Source organism: Zosterops lateralis (genome assembly GCF_965231275.1).
Source record: "Zosterops lateralis genome assembly, chromosome: 9".
In the NCBI taxonomy this organism is placed as follows: Eukaryota; Metazoa; Chordata; class Aves; order Passeriformes; family Zosteropidae; genus Zosterops; species Zosterops lateralis.
Genome location: NC_139769.1, coordinates 9236859 through 9263324, shown reverse-complemented (window position 1 = coordinate 9263324; position 26466 = coordinate 9236859). Strand labels below are relative to the sequence as shown.

The following is a 26466-nucleotide window of genomic DNA, read 5'->3' as shown; positions in this document are numbered from 1 at the left end:
CATTTGTTAGTTGACCTTCAGCTTTTTCCTGTGGAATGTCCAACTTTGATGTTGTTAGCATTTCCCACAAATATTTCTTTTAATCTCAGTGTCATGTCTATCACAGGACATGTGTCATATAAATACATCAACTTATTTACAGAAGAATAACATGTTTCACTCACTAATGAAAAACTTTGTTAATCTTAAAACAAAGTCAGATACTTTACTTTATTATATTTCCCTTGTTAGAGAAGAAGCTTGATGAGTAATGAAAAGGAGAAATAAAATCCTAAAACATAAAAAAATTTCCAGTGAGAGCCAATAACCAGCAGAACACTCTTACGTCTGCACAGCTCCATAGCATTCTGCATGCCAGTGAAACTCCTGAGCTAAGAGAACATGAGGGAAAAGGAAAGAAAGTTGCTCACCACTCCAGGAACCTCCTTGTCCTTTCCCAGGCAGTGCTGGTACTCACGTGCCTTCCTTTCTGTCTCCTGATAGTAAATTACCTGCATGATCAGATGTACTGGTTCCACAATCAGATGCAGTGGTTCCCTAGCCCTCTCCCAAAGTTTTGCTGATCTCACCAGCTCTGTCATTCAATGTGAGGGTCGGCTTAGCCTAATGAGAACAGTAAAAAGAGGCACCTGGTCTGATAAATAGCTTTCTTTTCCGCTGGAGTGCGCAGTGTCTGGCAGAATCCGTTCCTCTTCCATTCATTAGCTGACCCCTATGCATGCGTTTAGTGCATTTCTTTTCTGTATTTTTTTCTGTACTCAGTCATCATGCTCATCTCAGGAGAAGCTGCACCAGCTGCCCTTTCAGCCCACGGCAGATGAACTTCATTTCCTGACAAAGCATTTCAGTACTGAGAGCATCACTGATGAGGAAGGGCGCCATTCTCCAGCCTTGAGGCCTCGATCCCGCAGTCTCAGGTGAGCTTGGGGTTGCTTGTTGAATTTTTAAGATGTTGAGCATGTTTATTGCATTTCTATATGTGCTTTCAGATCAAAAAGTAGTAATTTTTAGTTGCTTTGTTACATGTTTTTGAAACAATTTTACTCAACATGTAGCTCCCCTCATCTGATCACAAAGGGGTTTTTTTTTCTCACATTTGATGCTAAACTTTTGGATTGCAAAGTGGTTGGTATACTCTGCTTTTGTATTTTCACAATAACTCTGTGAAAACATCCACCAGTGTCTCAAACTAAATGCATAGGATGTAGATTTCCTTTAGTGAGGTGTCTTCTGCAAATTTTGGTACAATATCATCAGGATGTGGTCATAACCACTTCTAATAACTTTTCTGGCAATGCTTCTGAAGGGGTGTGAAAACCAGAGTAGATAAAGTCAAAACCTTAAATGCAATTGCACCCCAGCACAATTTTGTAATAGGGCTGAAAACATTTCTGCTGCATTAATAATTGAATAATTTTAGTGTTGCTTCAGAGAACTGATTGTTCAAAGATAACTATTCAGGGCTGTTTCCTTGTGTAGTTGATTTTTCCTACATAAAACCAGAAGCAACTAGAATTTCATCTTTCATGGAGTTACAGAATGGCTGAGATTGGAAAGAGTCTCTGGAGGTCATCCTGTGCAAGGGCCTATTCAAGCAGGCTGCCCAGGATCATGTCCATATGGCTTTTGAATATCTCCAAGGACAGAGATTTCACAAACTCTCTGGACAATCTTTCTTGCAGATCTCTAACAGTTATATGGAATAAATCCATAAACATTCTGTGTCGTGGCAAAAGCCTCAAGTTTTGCTATGCCTTTAGTGCTGGACCAAGTGAATGTAAGTCTAGGGAAAGTCTAGACACACCTTGTGAAAGAGAAGGGTTTTTACAAGCAGGGTTGGAGGAGGTGAAGTCTTCATTCATCTGAGGATGTCAGAGGTGGATATCACCTTTAAATTAATGGACAATATTCAGAAACTGCCAGCTGGAATTGCTGAATCAGTGTGCCCAGTTCAGGACTTGGGTGGGAATTTGTAAGAGGAGGAAGTGAAACAGGCCAGGGTAACAACAAAACCCATGGTGAATGTCATGTCATGGCAGAGCTGACCTGTCACGATTATTTGTAATTATCTGTATGTTCTGAACTTCAGTGCAGGCTGCATGGTAATTGCATATGGATCTGCTAAGTGTAGTTACACAGTAATCTACAGGAGCAGGTGAGTACTGTGGGCACACTTAGCCAGGCACCTCCTCAGTGCCATGTAGTGAAAGACTAATTATAAATTTTGTACTAAGTCCCTTGGAGCAATAGTCCTTCTCGAGTCCTTGTGCTGCCACTCTTAACACTGACCCCTGCTGAGTAGTGTAACTGTAGTGGTACTAATTCCCTAGAGGTGAGGCAGCTCCTGTAGACAACACATGCTGAAATAATGATTGTCCTTTGATACAGGTGTAGAAGACACTTTTGCTAATGCAAGAATGATGTACATGACCATGTGAAGAGCCCAATTTTATTTTCTTCTTTGTTAGTATGGGTTATCAGGTTGCAGAGAATTTTGCCTCTGTGAATCAGTTTGAAGCAGACTGATCATGGAGTAGTTTATAATTTGTGGTGGGGTGAGATTAATTCAGTGTGTCATATAGCTGATTAATCTTCTTCCTCTCTTGAATACCTTTTGTGGCTCTCTCACTGGTTTTTAGTGTGGTAATGTCCAGCCTTATTGGTATTCCAAAGCTTAGAATGAAGTAATTTAATTTTTTCAACTCACTATGCCTCATTTGGTTTTCATTTTGCTTATTGCCAGTACTGTGATGCTGTGTGACTCTAAAGCCCCCCTGCCACTACCAGGCTCAAAAGGACCATACAGGCATCCATGCTGGCCCTTGCACCCCCAAGGAAAATGGATAGGTCAATCCAACCAACTGGAGCAATGTTTGCAGGAGCAAAAACCCTCTTTCACAGAGGGCAGCCTGTACTTGTAAACAAACAAGTACTGAAATACATGAAGACCAGACATTGTTCACTGCACAAAGCTTGCTTATTTATTTGTCCACACTTTAGAGTTACCTCACTTGGTGAGAAGGTATTTTCACTTACTTAAAAAATAAAAGCTGAGAACAGCTTTTTGTTTTTCAACATTAAATTAAATTAAGCAGTAATTTCCTAAAAATGTATTTTTTTTTTCATTCAGTGATCTTGTTTGATCAGCTTTAATGAAAAGCAGATGAACAAAATACATCAGACATTTCCCCTTAATTTGCAGCCATGGCTTTGTAATTTAAAAGATGGTGTCATTGTTAATGTGTATTCATTTTCTATTCTATATGACTGCAGCCTTACATCTCTTTTTGAGAGAGGAACTGGCATTTTGAGATGTCACTGTCAAATGCTGGGACTGTTTTTTTTTGTCACTGTAACCCAAGATTTTAATTTTTTTTTTAGAAGTGTCAGATGATCCTTTTATGCTCCTAGGTATAGAATATTGCCTAGATGTAACTTCTAGAAAAATATACTTACTTCTTTGGCTAGAAATGTACCATTTTCTTGTACCTAGCTGCAAATGTTCTATTCATACAGAGCACTCTTAATGATCAAACTGGATGATAAAACTAACAAAGTGTGAAGTCATGGAGGGTGCAGTGACAGGTTGGCAGCACCTCTGCTTTGCTTCAGGTGTTCTGCCAGTGGGCACTGAAGATACTCATCTTTTATTTAATCATGCCTTATTTGAAATGCCCAGATTTTCTGCCCTGAAGAAATGGCTGTGGTTCTTTCCCAGCTGCTTTCCTGTGCAGGGGGAAGGAGGGAATACAAGACCAGCACTGGAAGGCAAAGGTGTGATGTCCTTATAAAGCTGCTTGCAGAATCCAGGAGCCAGTTCTCTCATCTGTCTCAAAGAAATCCAGTACTCACATGCTCAGTCAAAGGACATAATTCCATGTGACCCACCTGTTTTGGTGCTTGTAGTCTGTCTTCAGTAGAAGAAAATATTTTTTTATTAACTGCAGAAGTAGTTCCTAAAGATCATCTCTCAACTGGTTTTTTTTTCGTTTTTTTTAAATAATGCAGCCTTCAAATCTTTCAAATTATTGACCAACAGAGAGATCCCCAGGCTACATTTGTTTTATTTAGATCAATCCTGTGCTTTACCTGAACAAGATCTTTTCTCTGGAGTAAAATGCATGAAAAGTTGTGAATACTTACACTAAACTTGGCATCATTACTCTTTTGAAGTTAGAGAGATGCTGCCTTCCATCTTTTCCCAGTTCTCTTTACTTGTCATCTTTAGCAGTTGCTCACATGTGGGATTGTGTGGAGAATGTCAGAGATAAAAGTAGAGTTAACTAATAATGACTTTTTCAGAAGCTACCTTTGTGCAGTCACTCAGCCCACCAATCTGCCCATTTTTCTTGATCTCTTTTTGTATTTCAGGGTAATGTTGTCTAGCTAAAAAAGGCTGAAGATTGTTGCAGTGAATTTTTATATAGTTGAAGTAGATGAGATCATCCTTCTTCATCTCTTGGCTGGGTAGTGCTTTTTAAATGCAATCCCCTAACCTGACTTTAACAGGCTGGATCCTGCCATTAAGAATATACAGACAAAACTCCTGGAAAATACCAAAAAAGACTCCTGATGATGAAATGCCCAAGAAGGAATAGGTGTTGTGAAAACCAGTGGCCTGCAAAGTCCATTTTTATCTTTCATCCTGCAGGCTGTGGGGCTCTCTCATCTCAGTGCACTTCAGAGGCAGCTTTAACCACTTGAGTAATCGTGGTGGGTTTGTCCCTTCATGCTGCTCTCAGACAGTGCCGTCCACCACAAGCTCTGGAGTGGGAATTCACACCCCCAAGGATTTGGGGAAGGATAATAGTCTTATATTGTACAGCACAATGCTTCTATTCCTTCTGAAAACACATTCTAACTGCATTACAGATAATGTTGCTCTCTTTTTTTCCTCTCTTAAGACAGTGTGTCTTGTGAACTTGACTTGAAAAGGTTCTTTAAAGTGATTGGATTTAAATTTATTAACTTCTGGATTCACTCACCATTTTTGTGGTTTTTTGTTGTGAAGAAAACTGGGTATTCTTATTTGTCCTTTGCACTGCTCATTACTCGACTTTCTGCTTTCCTTCTAAAGCAGTCTCAGTCTTTGCTGGCATACATAAAACCCCTGAAATATGGGAAAGAAGAAGTTGAAGCCCCTGCTGCTTCAACTCCTGGGGGAGTTTTCTGACTTACAGTATTAATGTGATTTTCATTACCTGAAAGATTTAAATATTTATTTCTGGGGGAAGAGGAAGGCTCACCTTCAGCAGAAGGCTTATCTTAGTGCCTGCTTTATCCGACTTCAGCTCTCTACTTTTGAAATTCGTTTTTTTGTGTGTCTGGAAATGACAGAAAATTAAAGCCTATAGTTTTAAGTTTCCTATGAGAACTTTGGTCATGTCCTGTAAATACAACCTAATTAAACCTTTATGTACAAGGTGAAGGCAGAGGGAAGCACAAAAAAGCTTTTAGCTTTTTTGCTTTTTCCTAATAAATACATCTATCACAGTGAAGGAAAAATTACATATTCATAAACATGTCAGTTTTATTTAGTCACACTTAAACTAGATTTTGTAAGATTTAAGTTATTGCATGAATGTTGCTCCTTGAAATAGCTATCTATAAGCTATTTTCACTTTCAAGCATCAGATAAGGACACATGAGGTTTGACAGGTTGAAGGCAGCAGAAATCTTTGTGGGAGATAGATATCCCTGAAAATCCACCACCACATCGTCTCATGAAGTGGAGGGAGCGTGAAGAAGGTGGAAAGAGAAAATAGTTTTTCATTCTGCTGTTAAGCTTAAGGGGACAGATATTATTCTTCTAATGTCTGCTCTGCTGAAATGAAAAACTCACTGACAATAATAATTTCTTTGACCTACCTGTCTGCACCAAGGAAAGGGAAGGAGCCTGCCTTTTGTCTTAAAATGTTATGCACGTGCACAGCATGTGTCCTCTGTTTTGCAGAAAATCATCTGTTCCTCTGTGAGGCTTGAAATGTTAGACCAGTTTAGTTGTCTGTGAAATTTTTGGTGCTGGGTAGATGTGTGAAGCTTTTGCATTTGAAAAGATGTCATGCCAGTAAAATGTATTAAACTCCTTTTATTTTTTTTTTCTAAATTTCCTTATGTTCTCCCTTGGTGGCATTCAGTTATCTGCCCAGTCCTTGTTCCTTTTTCACCTGGTTGTGTCCCAGAGATGCTGTAAAGTGCCCAGCAGTGCTTGGCAGGCAGCCTTTGGTTAGTTAGTCAGGTATCCAGCTAATTAGTTCCTTAGTTTCCCAAGCTGAGGATCAACATTAAAAATTATGGTGCAGTATATTATGTTGCAGTCTTGCTATAGTCAGCTAGACATTCAATTTGACCTGGTATATTGAGCAAATTTTATTTTGGATGACAATGTGCCCCTTGATCCGAGGATTTATCCAGAGATTTTTGGGTACTGTGTCATTTTAGTTGGTAAAAAGTGGCATTGATGAGCTTCCAGAGGTGAGAGACAAAACTGCAAATGCCCAAGGAAGCTGAGGGATTTTAAATGTTCATTTTCTTGGCAATTGGTGTGCACAGAAATTGTTTTGTAAAAACATTTTTTTTTATTTTAAAATATAAAAGCAAACACAGTAAATTCTGCTATCATGGTTCTCCCTAAGGAAATGCTACATCTGCTGGCAGGACAGTTCAAGTAGCCTGATTTCTGCATAGCTCTTAATTTCCTGTATCCTTATGAATAAAGTGCCTTCAAAGCAAAAGGCAAAATCCCTCATGTTTTATTGTAGCCCTAAGATAGCAAATACTTAAGAAGGTGCAAATTTAATGTTAAAATGAACTCTGTGTGTCCCTCAGTATTTCTGTGTAAGTATCAAAGGGCTTACATATACATGTAATATAGACCTCACTTAGATCACACAGGGAAAAATTACATCAGAGAAAAATAAATTCTTCAATAATTGTTCACCAAGTCCTTCAGCTCCATATGAGGTACCAGTAAACAAGTGTTGTGTTTGTGTCAGTATGTTTGGTCTTAGAGAAAAAAAGGATAAGGATAGCAGGCTAAATGTGCAGGGGAATTAGCTTCTAACTCTGCAATTTAAATATTTTTACCCCTATGTTTAATTATGTCATGTATTACGTATGAATATAAATGTAAGTTTCTTTTTGAAGAAAAATCTCGTTGATTAAAAATAGCTATCTACCAAGCTAAGGGAAGTTGATGAAAATGTCTTTTTACTTGCTATTCATAACACCCAAATCAGTTTTCTTCTTCTTCAACATAAGGATTCAGTGACAGATTTAATCTGAAGTGCATTTTCTCAAGCTAAGGGATAAACAGTAATAGAAAGAAGACATGATGTAATTCATGGAATTTCAGTACAAGGCATGCAAGGAGTTTGGTGCTGCTACAGCCTGTGAGCCAATGAGTTAAATTTTCTTTGAATTGCTAATATATGTTGCCAAAAGAATGTTTTTGCTCTAAATAGGTTAGCAGCAAGGTAGTAACTGTAATGCATTCCAAGTTTAAAATGCATTTATTCCATTTAGAGAGATCCATTTCATCCTTCCCTAGAAAGTTTGAAATGTTTGAACGCATTCAAGATTAAATTGTATCTTTTGACATAGAGTATTTTTAGTAGTATTTAGTAATCTTAAAACCATGAAGACAATGATAATTTAAGATGCCAAATAATTGAAGCCCTTGTTTGTTTTGAGCGTTGAAACAAGGTAGCTGAAGAAATGAGCTGCTGCAGGCGATCTGTGGCTGGGGATTATCTGCATTACCTCATCCGGCTGTCCTTGGTGGCAGTGTGAGTCAGAGCCCTGCATACCATCAGATGTGATGAAACAAGATGCAACCCTTCTTTAAAAAAACCCACCCAGACAGTAATATAAATGCATCTTGTCAAGATTTAGTGTCCTGGTTTTGTGGCGTGCCTTTAAGTTTCTTGCTAACCTGTGCGTAGATGCATATGGATCTGTGGTGTAATGTGCATCAGGGGAGTGCAGCCTTCATAAAAGTGCTCTGTCCCTGTTGCCTGTGGTATTTATTTTATATGTAAGATCTAGCTAAATAACAGTGCTCATGCAGTATCCTTCAGACAAAGGAAAACAGATCATCTCAACTTCCTTACTTCCTATTGCTCTGCTCCCTTCTGGCCCCAGAGACTGCAGAGCTCACTGTGATTTCTTTTGGAGTAGGGCTGCTCCCACAGCCATAGAGGGCAGTCACAGAATGAGGGGAATAGCAAATGTATCTGCAATAAATTCACTGGGGTTTTACAAGCTTCTGTCTTAGGGTTTGCATTCAGTGGAAATGAAACAGGGGGGTTTCTGCCAGAGCCTGTGAGGGCAGGGATGTCAACAGGGATGTCAGCATTCTCCAGAAGACTGCAGACTGCCGTTGCTTGCCAGGATCTTCTCTGAAGTTCAGCATCTGCACATTACTGAAGTGAACTCAAAGCTTTGGAAGGGCTACAGTCAATGTGGCAGCATTATGATCAGCACTGGGTTTTGAAAAGTTGTGGTGTGATTTCTGTAAATGATAACATGATTTCTTTTCTCCTCTAGCCCTGGTCGCTCTCCAGTTTCCTTTGACAGTGAAATAATAATGATGAATCATGTGTACAAAGAAAGGTTTCCAAAGGTAAAGAATCACTTTTTGAATAATGCATTCAATGAACTTGTGTCCAGGCTCAGAATTAGTTTGTAGTGCTGGTTGGAGAAGGAGCCCAGCTCTTATATCTCATTTCCAATCAGTGCAGTTTGCTGAGAGTTTGAAGTTGCCTCATCTTCATGTGTTAATTCTGCAGTAGAGAAATAGATTTAGTATACCTAGAGATTAGGATGGAAAAGACTGAATTGTTTTTTGTATGTATTTCATATTTGCTAAATTTCTGATGTCTTTTATTGGCCTGAGAAATTCTCACAAGAGTGAGAAGAAGGGCCACGCCTTGGCTTTTTAAACAGCTGAATATTGAAACCTGTGGAAGCAATTTAAAAGTTAAAATCTCATTGAAATTAGTGCAGAAGCTTATGTATCCCACAGCTGTCGATGTGGCCATTCCTTCCTGTTCCACCACCAGCAAAAAGAGATGTTTCTCTGGAGACAGGATATCAGGGCTTATAGTGATAGAAACACCGTGTGTTTATTGCTCGGGGCAATGATTTTCAGCTTCCACAGTCTTGTCTAAAAGTTCTGAAAACTGCCTCACATCTTGCATCCTTACTTTGGAGACCCAGGGAGGGATACAGCCTCAGGACCAAGATATTTTTATGGTCGTTTACATTTTCAGAAAGTGTGTTTTGATTAATTTTTGTTGTTTACTCATGTGAACATAACTTTTGCCTCTGATGTGCTGTCTTTATTCTCAGAAAAAAAACACTACTGTGTTTTTGAATATTTTTTTAAACCTCCTGCAATTTGGTATTGTAAACATTACTTTAGCACCCTACTTGTTTATGCTTTAAGGTCTGCCTTAGTGAAATTCAGGAGTAATTTCTCTTTATTCTGCACTTTTAGGCCACGGCACAGATGGAAGAACGGCTGGCTGAGTTTATTGCCTCCAATGCTCCAGAGAACGTGCTGCAATTAGCGGATGGGGTCCTAAGTTTCATTCATCATCAAGTTATTGAACTGGCCAGAGATTGCCTAGATAAATCACGTGAAGGTCTTATTACTTCTCGGTACTTTTATGAGCTGCAGGAAAACTTGGAGAAACTTCTCCAGGATGTAAGTGCCCTCTGGAAAGTAGAATATATTATTTGGATTGAAACTTCAACCAATAAGCCAGAGCTTTGATTTTGGGAGAGACAGTGTGGATTCCAGGGGAGGGGCAGCAGGTGGGGGGTGTCAGGAGATCTGAGATGTTCCAGTCTCCTGTTGATCTATTGTGGGTGGGTTTGAGTAAATCACTTCACCTGTGAACTTTGTACAGAAATTAAATGGGAATATGAGTAAATCAAAGGCAGTCTTTACCATTTATGAAAATTGGGTTTATTCCAATGAACAAAATTACTGAAATCTTTTCTCATGAACTTGAGGACACTCTGAATGACTCATTCATTACAATAGTGCCTTCAAGGAGTGAAAACACTGTAGTTATTAGTGTTGCTGAAAATTTTTTCACAAAAGATATTCTTGAGCTGAACTTAATCCAGTTGTGGGATTTTTAGTGCTTGGATGTGTTTTGTGGCATTCAAAGCATATGAAAATACACAAGGGGGCGTAATTTTAATGCATTCTCAGTGTGCTTCAGCTACTCATTAAAAATTGCTCTTTTCCTTTAAAATGAAAACAATATTCAATTTCAAACATCTCTTAGAATTTATGCTATAATTGTTGTGAAGAGTCCGTGCTATTGCCAGTTGCTGGATCCAGACCTCTGTTTAGGAATGTCTTCCTAATCCTCTGCTTTAATGATACAGCAAGCTGAAAAATGGGTTGTATAAAGATTGCTTTCTCAGATAGCAAATATCACAGAGACACCTGGAAACAAAACATCTGAAATACTTTATTTTTATTTTTATTTTATTTTATCCTTATTGATCAGTTTGCCAACACATTGGCATGAATTGCGCTAGCCTATGTCCCTTTGCCACTCTTTGCGGACATTAAAAAAAGGCAGATGAGTAAAAATACTATATTAATATACAATTATTGTATTAAAAAGCCTTCTGAAAGCTGCAAGAACTTCCCTTGTATCAGCTAAATTTTTTGGCTATCCCATTTATATAAGTATGGCTGTAATTTTTCTGGTATTTGTTACACTTGAGAGAAAAGTGAGTCATGTTTGGATCTGTGGTGTTCTGCTTGGATGGGGAATATAATTTTGGCAGACGAAGAGAGGTAGGGAATATCTTTTGAGAGGCTATATGTTTGTCTGCCTATAGGATATCAGTAACCACTTGTGGATCCCCCTGATATCTCCAGAGTCTGGAAGCAGGGTATTTGCACATGAAATAATAAGGGATCAGGCCTCTTTGGGTGATGGTTTGGAAGTTGGAAAGGTTTCATTAAAAGTGACTTTGTGTGCTCAGCGAAATCCCTTACATTTCAGGGGCACAGGGGGACTACACTGTGTTTTACTGCTTCTGGTAGCAGATCCTTGGAGCCTGAAATTCTCCCTCTCCCTGACTTTCCTCCTCTGTGTGTGGACAGTGATTTCTTACACCATAAGGAACTGAGAGGGCCATAAATTAGGGGTGGCCATTTCCAGTCTGCATTTCCAGTCCTGTCTTCTGGCCTGAAGAGGTTAATCAGGGTCTCAGAGAAGGTGTGGGTCAGATGAATCAGCTTTTTCCTTTTCTCCCCTTTCCCTCAGAACAAATCCTCAAAATACACTTCTTAAATGTCCTTTCCCCCTTGATCCTACAGGCATTATCCTGCTGTTCTGAAATACTGGGAAAGGTGTCATTGTACTGTGATTAGAGGAGATACAATGGTCATCTCTGAGCTTGTTCAGGAATTGACACTCGGGGCTTTCTTTGCCCTCTTCCTCCTTAACATCTTCTGCAGAGCAGGGGCAAGAGAAGGGTCAGCTCTTCAATTTCATTGATTTACTCTGGGAAGGAAGGTGGGCTAGAGGTGATTAAAAGGAAACCTCAGAGAGGTAAGGGTGGCTGGGAAGGGAGAGAACAAAGACATTAAAGACATCGGAGGAAAGCCAAAGGCTTCATTCCACATATTTCTCATTTGTTTTTTTTTTTTTTTTTTTTTTTCCTGTCCTATGGCATTTTCTGTCCTTTATCTTATCTTTTAGATTTTAATATTTAAAAGCTAGTTGTTTTCTTTGCTTGCCTAGTCTGTGCTTTGCCCTTTGCTCTGCAAGGAAGTAATTGGGACATTTTAGTCAAAATGTATAGAAATTGGTGATGCTATTTCTTTTGGAGGACTCACCTGAAACACAGGACATTTTGGAGACAAGTTTAAAGTATTCCAAATTCGATGGCAGAATCTTAACCTTTGCTTAGATTGTAAAGTATCATAAAGAATAGGTACATAAATAATACCAGTTAGATGGTAATTCAAAAAGCTGCTCGACTTGGGAGTTGTATGGTCTGTGTAGTAGGCTATGGAGTTTTATGGTATATTTTTATAACATCCTGAAAGATTGGAAAGATGCTTTATTGGTGAATAATGAGGCCAGCAAGTGGCAGAAATATCCATGGATTTTCTTACAATTTTACCGTGAAAGAATGGATTCTCTCTCTTAAAAATTCTTTTTAAGTTGTGGATTCTGATACCTGGTAAGAAACTAAACTTGCACAGCATTTCAAACCATAAAAAGGAAACTTGATTTAATATACTGCAGTTTGAGTAAAAATGTAAAACAGACTGTTTGGGTATGCAAATAATGAGCTGTTTAAATGCACCAAACCAGAAAGCTTTGGGAAGATTTTTAGATCCTGGCTTTTGTAATAACATGCCAACAAATCTCATTAGCTATGGCAAATGAGATCTTTTCCCTTGTTTGGAGCATGAAATACTGTCTTTTAGCCAGAAGAACTTATCACATCATTGAAATAATCATGAAATAAAAATGAATTTAAGAGATTTTCTTCATTTTGGAAAACATGAACTTGAATGCTACACTTCACATCAAAGTAGAAATACAGAAATACAAGATAAAGCACTGATGTAAAAAAGAACATGTGACATTCAGTTCTTTACCCATTACCACGGGTTAGAATCTCAGGTTATTGAGGAACAAAAGGTTATAGTCAGCTATTACTTGGGTGAATCAATGAGGTAGAAGTAGCCAAAAGAAGTCTGATGACTGTTGCCTAGGTGTAGTCAGTTGGGCAGGAAGGTGAAGGATTACAGGTGTTTCTGTGCATGGAACAAAAGGAGCAGGGGAGAGTATGAGTATTCCACAGCAGTGACTGATGCTGCATATTGGCAAATGGATATTGTGATTGGGATTGCTTTCTTAGTAGGAGCCTGAGCGTAAATTTATCAGTCCTTGGCTTTGCAGGTCTATTGTTTTGGTTTCCATCAGTATATTAGCTCAATTACAGCATTGTGGCTTGCATATCCCAGTTATTGGTCCTGCTGAACCCCAGGGGAGGACAGTGATTTTAATTTCATGCCCCAGCAGCCACAGTTAGTGACGGATGGGTCTTTCAGATGAGGGAATCGGTTTGTAAATTACCTCCTGTACACGTGTCACCAGCAGTGTGTGCAGGAATGGCATCAGCCCTTGCCCAGACCCTGGGGAGGGGACAGGAGCCCTGAGATGCCACCAGTGCCTGGAGGCCAGCGCTGGGTGCCGGGGACACGCTGCTGAGGTGGCACAGCTGGCACCTGGCAGCTCATGGGAGCAGCAGGCAGGGCTGGGCTGGGCTGGGCTGGACAAACCTGGTTCTGTCCCTGGGACACCCTGGAAACAAGAATTCTGTGGGGATGTCGGGGCTGTCCTGTGTGAGGAGGAAAGAAGAGGAGGCAGTTTCACTGAGGATCTTGGAGGAGCAGCGCTGTGCAGAGATGATGGCTGAGTGGCTGTTACAAGTTGTGTTTGGTTTTTGTAAATGCTTTTTTTTTTCTTTCTTTTTCCTTTTGGGTTTTTGTAGCATTTGGCAGTCATGGTCTAGCTTTTCATTTTCAAAACAGACACCTGATTAAACTAGCAGCTTTTAAAAATTATTTTGCCTGAATTGTCAGATGAGAAAAGGAGAAACAAAAGGACTTGATTTAAAAGACTGAGTTCTCTTTAACTGTATAAATGGATGCAAAATGATGAATTATATCTATTATATTATGCTTTTTGCATAATATAACCTATGTGAGGGGGGAGAAAAGGACATTCCAGTTGCATGGCTCAAATTTAAAATAATACAAAGTTGTTGATATTTTATCTATTCATTTCAGTGCAGCTAACCCCTGGTGATCTGGAATGGCTTTTAAAATATGAAAGCATTAATTTCTTTCCAAAATTCGTATTGTAACTTATAAGTTTGCATCATGCATTACAGGTCACAAAGTGAATATTTATCATTTTCATTGTGGTTATTTTCTATTTTATAATTTTTAAAATATTTTAATTAGGAAAAGAAATTATAACTTATTTCAATATTTCCAAAATAATCCTCTTTTTAAGGCTCTATAGCTAGGAAGGACCTCTGATGTTGTTTTTAGATAATGAATGAGCAGGTACATCATTCTCTTCAAAGTTAAAATTCTAGCCCATACTAATCTATGCAGAAGGAGACAATCAACATTTCTATTCTGACTGGTGTCAAAATGAGAAATAATGAACCTTTTAGTAATTTTTTCTTTGGCAGCAAAGTATCAGAGATATGTTATTTAAAATGCTGCTTGTATATTTCTAGTTCTGAATTTCTGCTCCCTGTGTTTGTATTGCTCTTTTAGGTGGTCACCAGTGCGATTTGGCTTCTCAGACATATAAAGCCATATAAATATGTATTTTTCTTAGGTGATTCTAATGTACAACACTAAATGACCCTTTTAGTTTATTGCTGCTTGCACTGTAGTTGATAAAATATCACTCTTACAAGTAACTGGCTCATTGCCAGCAAAAGCTCATTTATTAAAATTTGGACTCTGTATTTGTGGCTGTGTTAAAGCATAGTTTTTAGACCTTGGGGAAAAAGAGCTGTACTTTGTTTGAGAGTTTTTGCATGCCATTGGAACCATTTTTCTAATCACTCTGCAATGAAATACTATTATATTTCTGCTCCAGGACTTATCATGTAGCTATTGTGTGCTTCATCAAGAGAAGGGTAGTTTCTGAGGGGGGTTTCATGTTGCTCTTTTTATTTTTAATTATTGTTGTTTTGATGTGTTTGCTGTTGTAAAAAGACATCCCATCACACAAATACAGACATATATCTTGAAACTAAGACTTGAATTTATACTGAAATCTAGTGAAGTAACAGACAGAACTAAATCCTCTGAATTAAGTTTTTATATGCTCTTTTCTTTGCTCATCTGCTTGGTCCTACCTAACATACAATGCAATGCTGGAGTTATTCAACAGGATTGATAAAACTGAAAAAAGAGAAACTGGGATTGAGTTTTTCTTGATGATGAAGGGAAATTCTAGTTCAAATTCTAGCTGAAAACAAAGCTCAGAAATGAGTCTGTTAGTGATTACCTAGATTTAGTGATTACCTAGACGTCAGTGTTGCGTGGAAGATAAAATTGAAAAAATCAGTATTCCTCTTTTCATTTTAAAAAATAAACTAAACCCACATTGTATCTGTTATAACTGATAGGTGATATAATGCAAATAGAGCCTTTGAAATATCTCATGCATGATAATGGGAGTCAGTAGTATTGGAAGAGCCACGTGTACCTTGGCATCTCTGAGCTCAGCCTGCCCTGACTCAGCCGTGCTTTTGCTGCTGAGTTGGTCACTGAGCTGGTGATTGCATTCAGCATCTGACACACAGAAATTCAGAGTTCAGTGCTGGGACCATAACGTGCTGTCCTGCTCTCCACAGGCCCACGAGCGATCCGAGAGCTCCGAGGTGGCCTTTGTTACCCAACTGGTGAAGAAGCTGATGATCATCATTGCCCGCCCAGCTCGGCTGCTGGAGTGCCTGGTGAGTGTGGGCCTGGGAGGGGCTGGGCAGGGTCTGAGCAGTGCTGTGCACCTCAGGAGATAAGGGACACAAAGCCTGCCAAAGAAACCTTTAAATGCTTGTTAAAACATTGATGAAAAATAAATTGATATATATATATAAAAAGAAGTACTAAGTGGCTTCTGCATTAATATAGAAGCAGTTCTCCAGTGGACTGTCAGCTGCATTAGGAGCTAAGTTATATTTCAGTATAAAGTTTATGGCTGAGGGGTCAGATGTAGCTGTCAACATCATTCCATGCTACTTGATGCCACTGGATGTTCCTCATGTTCTAACAGCTACTGTAAGGAGGGTGTAAATGTCTGTATGGGGTGTGCCTGGTGTCCAGAGTGCTGGGGTAAGGAAGAGCTGTCACCGAGGAAGAAGTTCCCTACCATGCCATAAATGGTGCTGGGACTCTGGGACTCAAACCCTTCCTGTAGACCCAGGAATTGGTGAAATCTTGTGTCAGGTTTTCCAGCTGTGAACACACATTGAGATCCACCCATGTGAGATCCAAGGAGATTTGGGATCCTGGGTTTGAAGTCCTATTTGGTGCTATTGGAATACAAGCAAAAGGAAGACTCACCTCTTTTTGAACAACTTAATTTGGCTAATAATATTGCAATTTTTAAATTTAATGCTAGAAAATGGTGAAATTTGTTTAGGCAATTCCAATGAAATAGGCTACTGTGTCCCAAAGTTCTGCAGCTACAAAAATATTTTATCGGTGTGGTGGAGAAGCAGCTTGAAAACCTGTATTCTCACTCTCATGCCATAGCAAAAGGGTTAATATAAACTTTCAATATATATAGAAAGAGGGGTACACAAATTGAAAGCATTCAATTTAATGATTGTATTTCAAAAGGATGTTGAAAAAATAGTGAGAATATAGGGAAGTCAACAAAAATTGTGAGGTGTCACAAACCTACAATGGAAACTTAGGTAATAACAGGATGAAATTCTCTGGTATGTCAGAGCACACTCGTGGTGGTTCTTTCTGGACATAAAAATGACAGAGATGCTACAGGTGTTTGAGACATCAGACAGGTTGGCTGGATTAGAAATCTGTGGCTGGCTATAAAAGCACAGTTCACCTGTGGGTTATGTTGTGGTCAGTGCGTCCATGGGTGACTTTTATCCCTGGAGTCACTGGAAGATGAATGAGTTTTGTGGAGCTTTCTTTGACAGAGTAGGCAAGAGTGGTCCAGTCTTACCAATGACATCAGTTTTTGAAAACACCTGCAGAAGTTCTGGGAAGTCCAGTGGGCTTTGGAGGGTTCCTTACCCCTCCTCCACAGCTGTCAGATGGATGGATCACTTTGCTGGGGATCCAGCAGTGCAAGGAAGGCCACTGTCAGTGAGGAAGTTGGCTGCACAACCAGCAGGACAGATACCTTCATTTCTTGATTCAAGAAATCTGCACCAGGCTGCACTGAAAATCCCAGGCAAAACTCCATTCAAACTGGGAATTCCTTGGTTTTCAAACCATGTTTGTGGTTTAGATGAGTTTTTGTGACTCCCACTTATCTTCCAACACTTCTTCAAAATTTATTTTGGAAGTGAAGACATACATTTAGAAGTGAAATGAGATAAATTTAAACTCACTGGGTTTTTTATTTGCTGCATTCACCATTGTCATTTTTGCTTGTGTACACTCATCATCTAGGAAAACTTGAAACCTCAGAAAGCCTTGTGAGGACTTTGGAACCTGCAAAGAGTTCCAAACTCAAGGCAGCTCTTAGTTGCAAATCAAGAGGTCTCCAGGTTCTTCTGTCTCTTCTCCACCTGAAGTTCTGCAAAGTGAGTGGGAGCAGGTGGAAGCAGTGAAGTCATTGAGATTTGAGTAATGAACTCCAAAGTATGTAGTGACAGCCTTCACTATGAAGTGGCCAGACTCCAAAGTATAGAAATAATATCTGGATCTGTGGGTTAGTCTTACCTGTTTTTTTCAACCTGCATTGCCTTTCTAGCATTTTTTCCAAATATATATTTTAATCTGGTGACATGAATTAAATACTAATGTTCATTTTGTCCCATAAAACAAGAAATATAGTAATGGATAGTCAACTGTTTAAATAGCTTTTGAGAACTAATTTTCATTTTTATTTTTTAAATACTTTTTTGTAATTCAACCTTTGGCTTCAATTATATGTGAATTTATAAAAAGTTTTTCTACTATTTAATATTAAGGTTAACGTTCGTAACACAGCTCATTCTTCTTTCTTCCTTATAAATGAAGTAAGTGTCCATGTAGACAGTGCCTGTCATGGTTGTGATTGTTTTAATGCAGTCAAAAGCATTTAAGTATTCTAAAGTTCAGCTATTTGGGTTCTGTCTTTGCATATACCTGTTGGACTATAAAATATTTATTGCCAGACAATCTCTGGGGCTTCCAGAAAATAATTACGTGGTTTGTGCATCTCTGAAACCATCTCTGGGAAAAAGTATCTAGGTTTTCTTTTTTTCAGTTTATTTTTCCATAGCACCTTCCTTCCCTTAGTAGGGTTCATTCTTCTGTATTCAAATGATTAAAGCTACTATAAAGAAGTCAGAACTGGAATTTATATAGTTCCCTTATGTTTTGTATATTTGGGGATTTTTGTCACCAAGTTGTTTTTTTTCCCTCTTTTACTCACCTATAAATGACCTGCAGTCGTACCTCAAGAAGTCCTTCCTCGGCTCCACCATCCCTTTCACTCCATCCTGGTGACATCTCTCTCTGTGGTCCTCTCTGGTCTGACTCCTGCTCTCTGCCACTTCTGAGCCTGTTGATGAATCTTTGTCCAGAGGAGTTGAGAAGGAACTTTGTTTCTCACATTGTTGCTGTCTGTGGTGACAGCATCTATCTGAGCATCATTGCTTGGAGCAGTCATGGAAAAGTGCATCTGTTCTCTGTTCAAGTCTCTCCACATCATCACAAGCTCTAATTTCCTTTTCTTGTTTGCAGTTCTGTGCTCTTTTTCTCTTACGTTGCTGACCACACACCAGTTCTTTACTGATGCCCTCACTGTTGTCTGTGCATGCTCAGCTGTTTGCTGAAACTCTTCCCTTTTCACCCTCCCATTTCACTGGAAAACTTTTGAAGAGTGTTGGTGAAGCTGCCCATTGCTGGTGTATGATGAGGTTTGTAGTGGGGAGAGTTAAAGTTTACTGGTGAACTTGTTTCTAAGCAGAGTGCTCCTGCTGCCCAAAGCTTGTCTTTTGTTTCCTACTCTGTCTCTTAGTCCAGTGCAAGAGATCACAGCTTCTGTAACCTTTTCTGGCCTGGGAGATCACATGCACCACGACTGAGTTGCTAAAGTGATCCTGTACTGTAGAATACAAAAAATAGGGCAGCAATACTTCTTATGAAGAAAGTTGTTTTATTAATAGTTTTATTAGCAATTGCTGAGTTTAGGACAGTGACAGGATTGGGCGAGTATATGGCTTGATCAGAAGTGACATCTGACAGCAGGAAAGGCTTATCTTGGGGTAACTCACCTGTCAGATGGAGGTGGCAGAAGGTGGTGCCTCAGACCTTTCCCTGGGACGTCTCAATGTGGCGAAACTGGGAGTTGTGTCCACACTTGACACTGACATTAACAAGACCTTTTGAAAGTTTGGGTTTGGTTTGTAGAAAGTCCCTATGGTCCTTGTTCTGTTTTGATTTGCAGATCTAAACCCATGGACACCCTATGGGATGTAACTGTCTGTTGGTTTTGCAGAACAGAGTGGGAAGCATTGCCTTGCTTGTTGTAACTGGAAATGTTCTGCATCCCTGCTGAGCCCAGAATTACCTTTGGATGTTTCTGAGGATTCCCCTCTATGGGGGAGAAACCTTCCATAATTGTAAAGCTGCATCATTTACCTTCCTCTGTGTCTTTCACTGCTTTGCTGTAGGAGTTTGATCCTGAAGAGTTCTACCATTTGTTGGAAGCTGCAGAAGGCCATGCCAAGGAAGGGCAAGGAATTAAATGCGACATTCCTCGTTACATTATCAGCCAGCTGGGACTCACCAGGGATCCCCTGGAGGGTGAGAACTCCTGTTATGTACTTTCCAAACTGTTGAAAAGATAGTCAGATCTCCTGGTCACTACATAGCTGAAGGATGCTTTTATTTTTTTATTGAATTTCTAGGCCATTTTTCCTTATTTTCCCATTTGCTGTCAAATTCTAGACTGTCCTTTCCAGCCCCACGTCTCAAAGGAATGTTGCTGGGGTAAGGATGGCACATCAATAGTGACAGATCTTTACTTAGGATGTTAATAATGTCTCCCTGTATTGTAGCTGAAACAATGTTAGAAAATGGCTTTATGATTTAACTGTTTCCTCTGTGCTGTTGGACAGTAAAAGTAAATTTACCTGTTATTTTTCTGATCTGCCTGGCCTGCTAGTGGCCTGGTTGGAAAGTATCCTGTCATCCCACTTCATTGTTCTCTCTGGGATAAGTGTGGTTTTTGTGTTTTTCCATGACATTACCAAGATTATGAATTTTTAGCTGTTTCACAGCTAAAGTTTTACATCTTGTGTAGCAGCCAAAGAGAGGACAGAAACAGCTTTTCTGCAAGGTGCTAGAATTGCATATGGTAAACTTAATATAGACATACATTGACCCAGAAGATTGTAACTTTGGAATTAGTGAATTAATATTTCTGCCTGGCACTTTGCTGGCTGAAATGACAAGTTTTCCGAGTGTGCACAGCTTGTTCAGCAACAATAGAAAGTGTAACTGAGACTGGAGGTTACTGCAGAGTGTTTCAGTGATTGAACCATACCTTCTTATTATCTCAGGAGAGCATAATTTTAACATAAATTAGTAGTCTGTCTAGGACTAGTTTAACTTCTCTGGTGTTTACTGGAATGACAGTGACAGGTTGACTTCAAGTGAAGAGCTCTTCGGGAAAAATTCTACCAAAGATTGCTAAATGCAATTTAATAGCATTTGTTGAAATCTGACATTAAAGGGAAATTTCCTTTGATCCCTGTCATGGGAGAGAACCTTTCCAATGCTAATTCCCTTTACTAAAGTCAAATTTTCTTTAGAAATGTGGGGAGATGTCAAGGTGCCTTATTTCCTTTCTGTAAGGAGGGCACCCAGAAATGTCAGTGATGTCTGTTCAGAGACTTGGAGCTAAGGCAGGATTTGGGCTTGCAAAGTTTACAGCATCTCCTGCGACAGCTGAGTAGCCTAAACTAAGTGATTTTCCACCAGTTTGCTGCTGCTCAGCATTTTGCAGAATCAGCCACCTCAGGTGGAGGGCAGCTGTTTGAAATGTGATGCTTTTTCTCCTTGGAGCACAGAGGTGCCACCAGGCTACATGCAAACATATATGTGTGGAATAGGTTTTGATATTAACTAGACAGCACTGTCCCCAAACATGCATTTATTGCTTTTACTTACTATAGAAACTAGAGTTACTAGAGTAAGTCAGGCTGAAATTAGAACAATTAATTATATTCATCTTTATGTAAGATGTTAAAGGTTATCACTGTGTAATTGGGGTGACTTTTTACAGAGGGAGAAAATGTCCTCCATCATCTACAAGCACTTCTTAAAATCCTGTTTTTCCTGTATAAACAAAGAGAATAGTGTTTGATTGAGATCATTAGGAGTAATCTTTCCTCTTTCTTTTCAGAAATGGCCCAGTTGAATAGCTATGACAGCCCAGACACTCCCGAGACAGATGATTCAGTCGAGGTAAAGCAGTAATACACTCACTCTGTCTAGCACTTTTTTTTCTCTCAAAAGAAGTAGTCTACAGTAAAGAATTAATTATGATGCAGAGTAATTGTAATTTAAAAAAAAAAAAAAAGTGCTGACATTTAAAAGCTCATATTAAAACTAGAGTACATGCTCATAAAAATGTGAAAATCTTTATACAGTGGTGGTACAATGCTTAAAAGATGCCAATAGGCATTATTACCAAGTTTTGTGGATTTTTTTAAATTTTTAGAGTTGCAAATGAAAGTCATCTGGAGAAATTCTTTATATTTACATTTGTAAAATGTGATGGGTATTGAAAAGAGTTGACTTTAGTAAAACCACTGGAAAAATTTAATTATGTAACTGGCTAGGTTTCAAAGATCCTTATTTTATTTGTTTTTTTTTAAAAATGTAATATTAAGGAAAGGCCTGAATCTTACAGTCCACTGACTTTTTGTGCTAATAATTTGTGGAGGGAATCTGCAAACATCCTAAGGATACAGAAAATTGTCCTAAAACTGAGGACTCCAGAAATTCAGAAATGGATTGAGTTTGAGTTAATGGGTGCTTAAAGATAAAAAGGACAAAAATACCCCATATAGAATGAAGTCATTCCTGCTCCTGATTTCCATTTTCTTGTTATCTTTCCCCAGAGCCGTGGGGCCTCTGTCCAGTCAAAGAAAACTCCATCTGAAGAAGAGTTTGAAACTATTAAACTGATCAGTAATGGTGCTTATGGGTAAGACTTCTAGACTTTGAATTAGAAGAAAATGCTATTGTTGTCCTACCCAGCAAAGGGCTATAGCAAGGTTTGGCAAATGTCTGGGTTTTGTTGGGTCCAAAGCATAAAGTAATTTCACTTGGGTCTTACAGAGGTTCCACACTTGTATCTTCTGCATTCTTCTGGGAGATGCCATTTCTTTCATTTATTCAGATTATATATGTAACATATGTGGCTGTTTGGGAGCACTTGAAATGCTAAAAGAAGTGCTAGAATTACACTGGGGTAAATCTACTGTGAGGAGTAACACACGGGAAAGGCTATTAGATTTTATTATCCATTGAAGAATCAAGCATGAATTCAGTCGGTTACAATTTTAACCGCACACACAAACCCATCCAGAATTTTAAAAGGCAGTTCCTGACTCTTTGCAGTCCATAAATCCTTACCAGTGAGGTCATTAGGCTGTTACTGAAAAGCAGTGATACTCAGTAGGTCATAACAACAAAACCTGAGCATGTGCTTGAGTGTTTTGTGGAAGTGGATGCTTAGTTAACAACAGCTCACTTTTTAAAAATTATATGTGGAAAAAGTGTAAGCATGGGTTTTAGTGAGTGAAGACACAATGGAGCATGTTGAAGATTCATATTATGAGACAAAAAGATTTTAAATCTCTTCAGTCATATTTCTGCACAAGCCCCATGTAACTTTGTAAAAAGGGGAGAGAGAAGTGGTGGTTTTGCTCTTAGTCACATGTCTTTATCCTGGGTTTATTTTATAGTCAGTGGCTGGTGAGACACGATACCATGTTAAATGTAATGTACTCCAGAGAAAAGGAAACAAGTACTGATTCAATAAGGCAGGCAGACTGGATGAAAATTTTATTTGCAAACTGTATTATTAATGTGCAGGAATCTAATGATCTGCAAATGATAGAAGTGTAAGAGATACTTTACTGAAGGAAATCCCTGGCGACAGTGCTGCGTCAAATTAATTTTATGGAGCTTGGAAAGAACTCATGCTGATTCCACAGATTTTGGACTTTTTTAAGCTAAGTGGTCACTGCAGTGTTGAAAAATACATGCTGCTCTGCAATGGTGCTTATGGAAATTTGTGACAATTGTCTTGGAGATACCTCCTTGTTGGTCACATCAGCAAAAATTCTGCTTTATTCAAGAAGACAGAGGAGCTTTGGGAAGGAAGCATCATGGGGTTCCTTCTTTTCTAGGGAAGCTTGCCACTTAAATGGGATTTTATGGAGTCATGGTTAAGTCTGTCAGGATCCATTCAAAACATCACTGTTTAAAAAACCCCAACAAAAGCAGGAAGAACTCCAAACCTAAATGCACAACAAACCAGTCTGAACGAAAAGTGGACCTTTTCCTCTTGGTGTGTGTTTTTGCAGAGCGGTGTATTTGGTGCGGCACAAGACCACCCGCCAGCGTTTTGCCATGAAGAAGATCAACAAACAGAACCTGATCCTGAGAAACCAGATCCAGCAGGCCTTTGTGGAGAGAGATATCCTGACGTTTGCTGAGAACCCCTTCGTGGTCAGCATGTTCTGCTCCTTCGAGACCAAGCGGCACCTGTGCATGGTTATGGAGTATGTGGAAGGTATGGTTGTCTTTATCCACACCTCCAAAGGGGCCCTGGTTGGGATGGATGTGGGTTGTGGATCCTTGTGACTGATACAACACGTTTACAGTGAAGCTGAGCCTCACTGCTGAGGTCAGAATTCAGCATGAACTTTCCAGTCTTTGTTGGAAAGGAAACCCTCCCTCTCTCCTGTGGGATGGCGTGGCTGGATCCATAGCACATTTGCTTGACATTCCACTTAGAAAAAGACTTAAGAAACATTAGTCTTTGTTCTTTAGCAGCCTTTTTTTAAAATAAAGTGCCATTTCATGCTGGGGTTGGTTTTTTTCCCTGTTTGGTTTGCTTATTCTTTGAAATATAATTTGATTTTACTTTATCAGTATATCTTATTATAAGCAATATCCACTGGTGGATAGGATTAATTTCTTATGCCTGGCTTGCTTGACTGAATGTTTGAGAAATAAGATTATAGTTATTGTATCAGCGCTCTTTCGGATAAATTAGTGGAATGAAATCAGATGTATTGACAATAGGAAATTTTAATATTAATTCCTCTTTGCAAGTAGAAATGAAGGTCGACTGAAATGTGTGGCCAGTGTTCCCAAGGAAGCTTCAATCAGGAGTCCACAGACTTATTTTCTTCAAGGCTTCCTGCAGTCTGCAAATGGCATCTGTACAATTCCTGTCCAAGCCTGCCCAACATATATGGATCTCAATTTTCCTAGGATTTTAATATTTGTTTTAAGTTCAAGAGTATAGAGAGATCTTTAGAATTCTTCCTAACAGGGTTATGAGAGACAGCCTTTAGAAAACTTAGTCTAATCTTGTATTGCAGACCCACAGCTGTTTTTTCTTAGTGTTATTTGCCATTTCAACATGCCATATGTGCAAATGTTTTCTTTCTAGGAGGTGATTGTGCTACACTTCTCAAGAACATTGGTGCCCTACCTGTTGATATGGCAAGGATGTATTTTGCTGAGACTGTTCTGGCCCTGGAGTATCTACACAATTATGGGATTGTTCACCGTGACCTAAAACCTGATAAGTAAGTTTTTGGCCCTTCAGGAGGAAGAGAGCCAGTCCTTCAGGGGCTTTCTCTGTAGGTAACAGGGCTGGAAACAACATTGATCTTCAGCAGCATCTGACATGTAGGAGGTTTAATGGAGTCTCCTGCTACTGATGTAGAAGCAGATAGCCACTGGGAAAGGGTGGGAAGAATTATTATCTTCAGGTATTATCCCAAAGCTGTTGCTACACTGATGAGGTTTTGGCAGAAGGTAGTCTCACTCCTAGTTGCCTTGTCTGCTCTGTGATATTTGGCTGCAAAAGAGGTTTTTTCCAGGTGTTTAATGGGGATGTAACACTGAGATCGTCCTTTGCATTATCTTGTGTTCTTTTTGTTTAAAATTGCTTTTGGGAAACAATTAAATTAATGTTGCATTATTTTACTTCTCTTTCTTTTAGTCTCCTGATAACTTCAATGGGTCATATTAAACTAACAGACTTTGGACTGTCCAAAATTGGGTTAATGAGTCTTACAACTAATCTTTATGAGGGCCACATTGAGAAGGATACCAGGGAATTCCTGGACAAGCAGGTAAATTGAAAAAATTTGTCTGTTGATGTGGGATGCAAGATTATGTCTTGGGATAGAATCAGAGTTTGTAGCACTCCTTCTCTGCCTGATGCTGTGCTGTGCACTTTAAAATGGGAGGAAAAAAATACAAGTCCATTCTCATGTTTGTACATAAATTGATAGTGTTTGTAATTTCAGCTTCTTGTTTTGGAGTCATACACTTCAGCTCTTAGTTTAGGCTACTGCAGGGGTGGCCCAGGCAGCAGTGCAGGTGTAAACAGAAGTTGGTTTAGGGAGGTAACAGGGATTTTGCTGGAAGGTTGTTCCACGATCTCCCCCTTCTGGTGCTTAGAAAGTTCATGGCAAGTTTCTATATGTTTCTTGTAATTTTGTCTAACAGCTTAAGCATTGATTTTTATCCCCATGGTATTTACTAAGGGTAATTTTTCTCCTTAGCCTTCATTTTGCTAGGCTTAACCAGCTAAGTTCTTGTGGCTAACAAGATAGATTTTCCTTTGATGAATGAATAGCTCTTCCATGTAACTCTTTCTGTTTGAGTTGATATTTTCTGGGTGTAGTTGAAAGAACTATTCTGGATGCAGGCTTGCCAGTGCCTTGTATAATGGGATTAAAACATGCTTCTCTCTTCTGAAAATACCTAGGATTGCAGCAAATTTTTCAGCTGATTTTTTAGTTGTGCCAAATGTTGATTCATAACCATCCTGTGGTGCTGTCTTCCTTTGCTTCTGAATAAGGATGTTTTTTCTAGCACAACTCTCCATTAGATCATACTCTTGTGCTTTACAGTGTTATATTTTTTTACAACCATTTTATTATTGTTGTTGCTGTTTCTAAGCCCCAGGCAACTTAGAGCTTCCAAAGTAATTTCCTTAGCCATTGTCCATGCCAGCTGTACCTCCCAAGATTAAGGCTGAAGTGTGTAATCATGCTGTGCTGCTAATTCTGCATCTGTGAAACTAAATTCTGTTAGCACAGAGATGTGAGAGGTTTGTCAAAACTCAGTTCCTGGTAGCTGTAGCTGTGCCAGCAGACATCCATCAAGCTGTCAGACCTAAACACACACACAGAATATGCATTTTCCCCATATGCTTTCCTGTGCACGCACCAAAGAACTATTTAGCTGACATGTCCACACTAGGAACATTTAATTTCATGTGATGTTATTTCTGTGCAGGTAATGTGTTCTTCAAATATAGACTCTTGCTCCATGGAAGTAGTTCACAGCATGAAGTGGTTAGTGGCAAAACATTAATAACTTCCTTGTAACGCTCTAAGGGGGGAAAGAAAGGAAAGAAAAAGAAAACA

The 26466-nt window shown here is 39.1% G+C and overlaps 1 protein-coding gene across 7 annotated transcripts in view; it reads left to right on the top strand.

Moving 5' to 3' along the window:
* Positions 1 to 26466, top strand: part of MAST2 (microtubule associated serine/threonine kinase 2) — a 186746-nt gene that overhangs the window by 136653 nt on the left and 23627 nt on the right. For 6 of the 7 annotated variants that reach the window (XM_083867704.1, XM_083867703.1, XM_083867707.1 and 3 more), the window contains 10 exons: positions 763 to 917; positions 8548 to 8623; positions 9500 to 9709; positions 15442 to 15543; positions 19444 to 19576; positions 21180 to 21241; positions 21901 to 21986; positions 23374 to 23582; positions 24471 to 24609; positions 25029 to 25161. In XM_083867704.1, coding sequence (XP_083723830.1) covers positions 763 to 917; positions 8548 to 8623; positions 9500 to 9709; positions 15442 to 15543; positions 19444 to 19576; positions 21180 to 21241; positions 21901 to 21986; positions 23374 to 23582; positions 24471 to 24609; positions 25029 to 25161 — 1305 coding nt within the window. Of the gene's footprint in view, positions 1 to 762; positions 918 to 8547; positions 8624 to 9499; positions 9710 to 15441; positions 15544 to 19443; positions 19577 to 21179; positions 21242 to 21900; positions 21987 to 23373; positions 23583 to 24470; positions 24610 to 25028; positions 25162 to 26466 lie in introns of those variants that run through there. The other variant, XM_083867709.1, reaches the window with a different exon arrangement.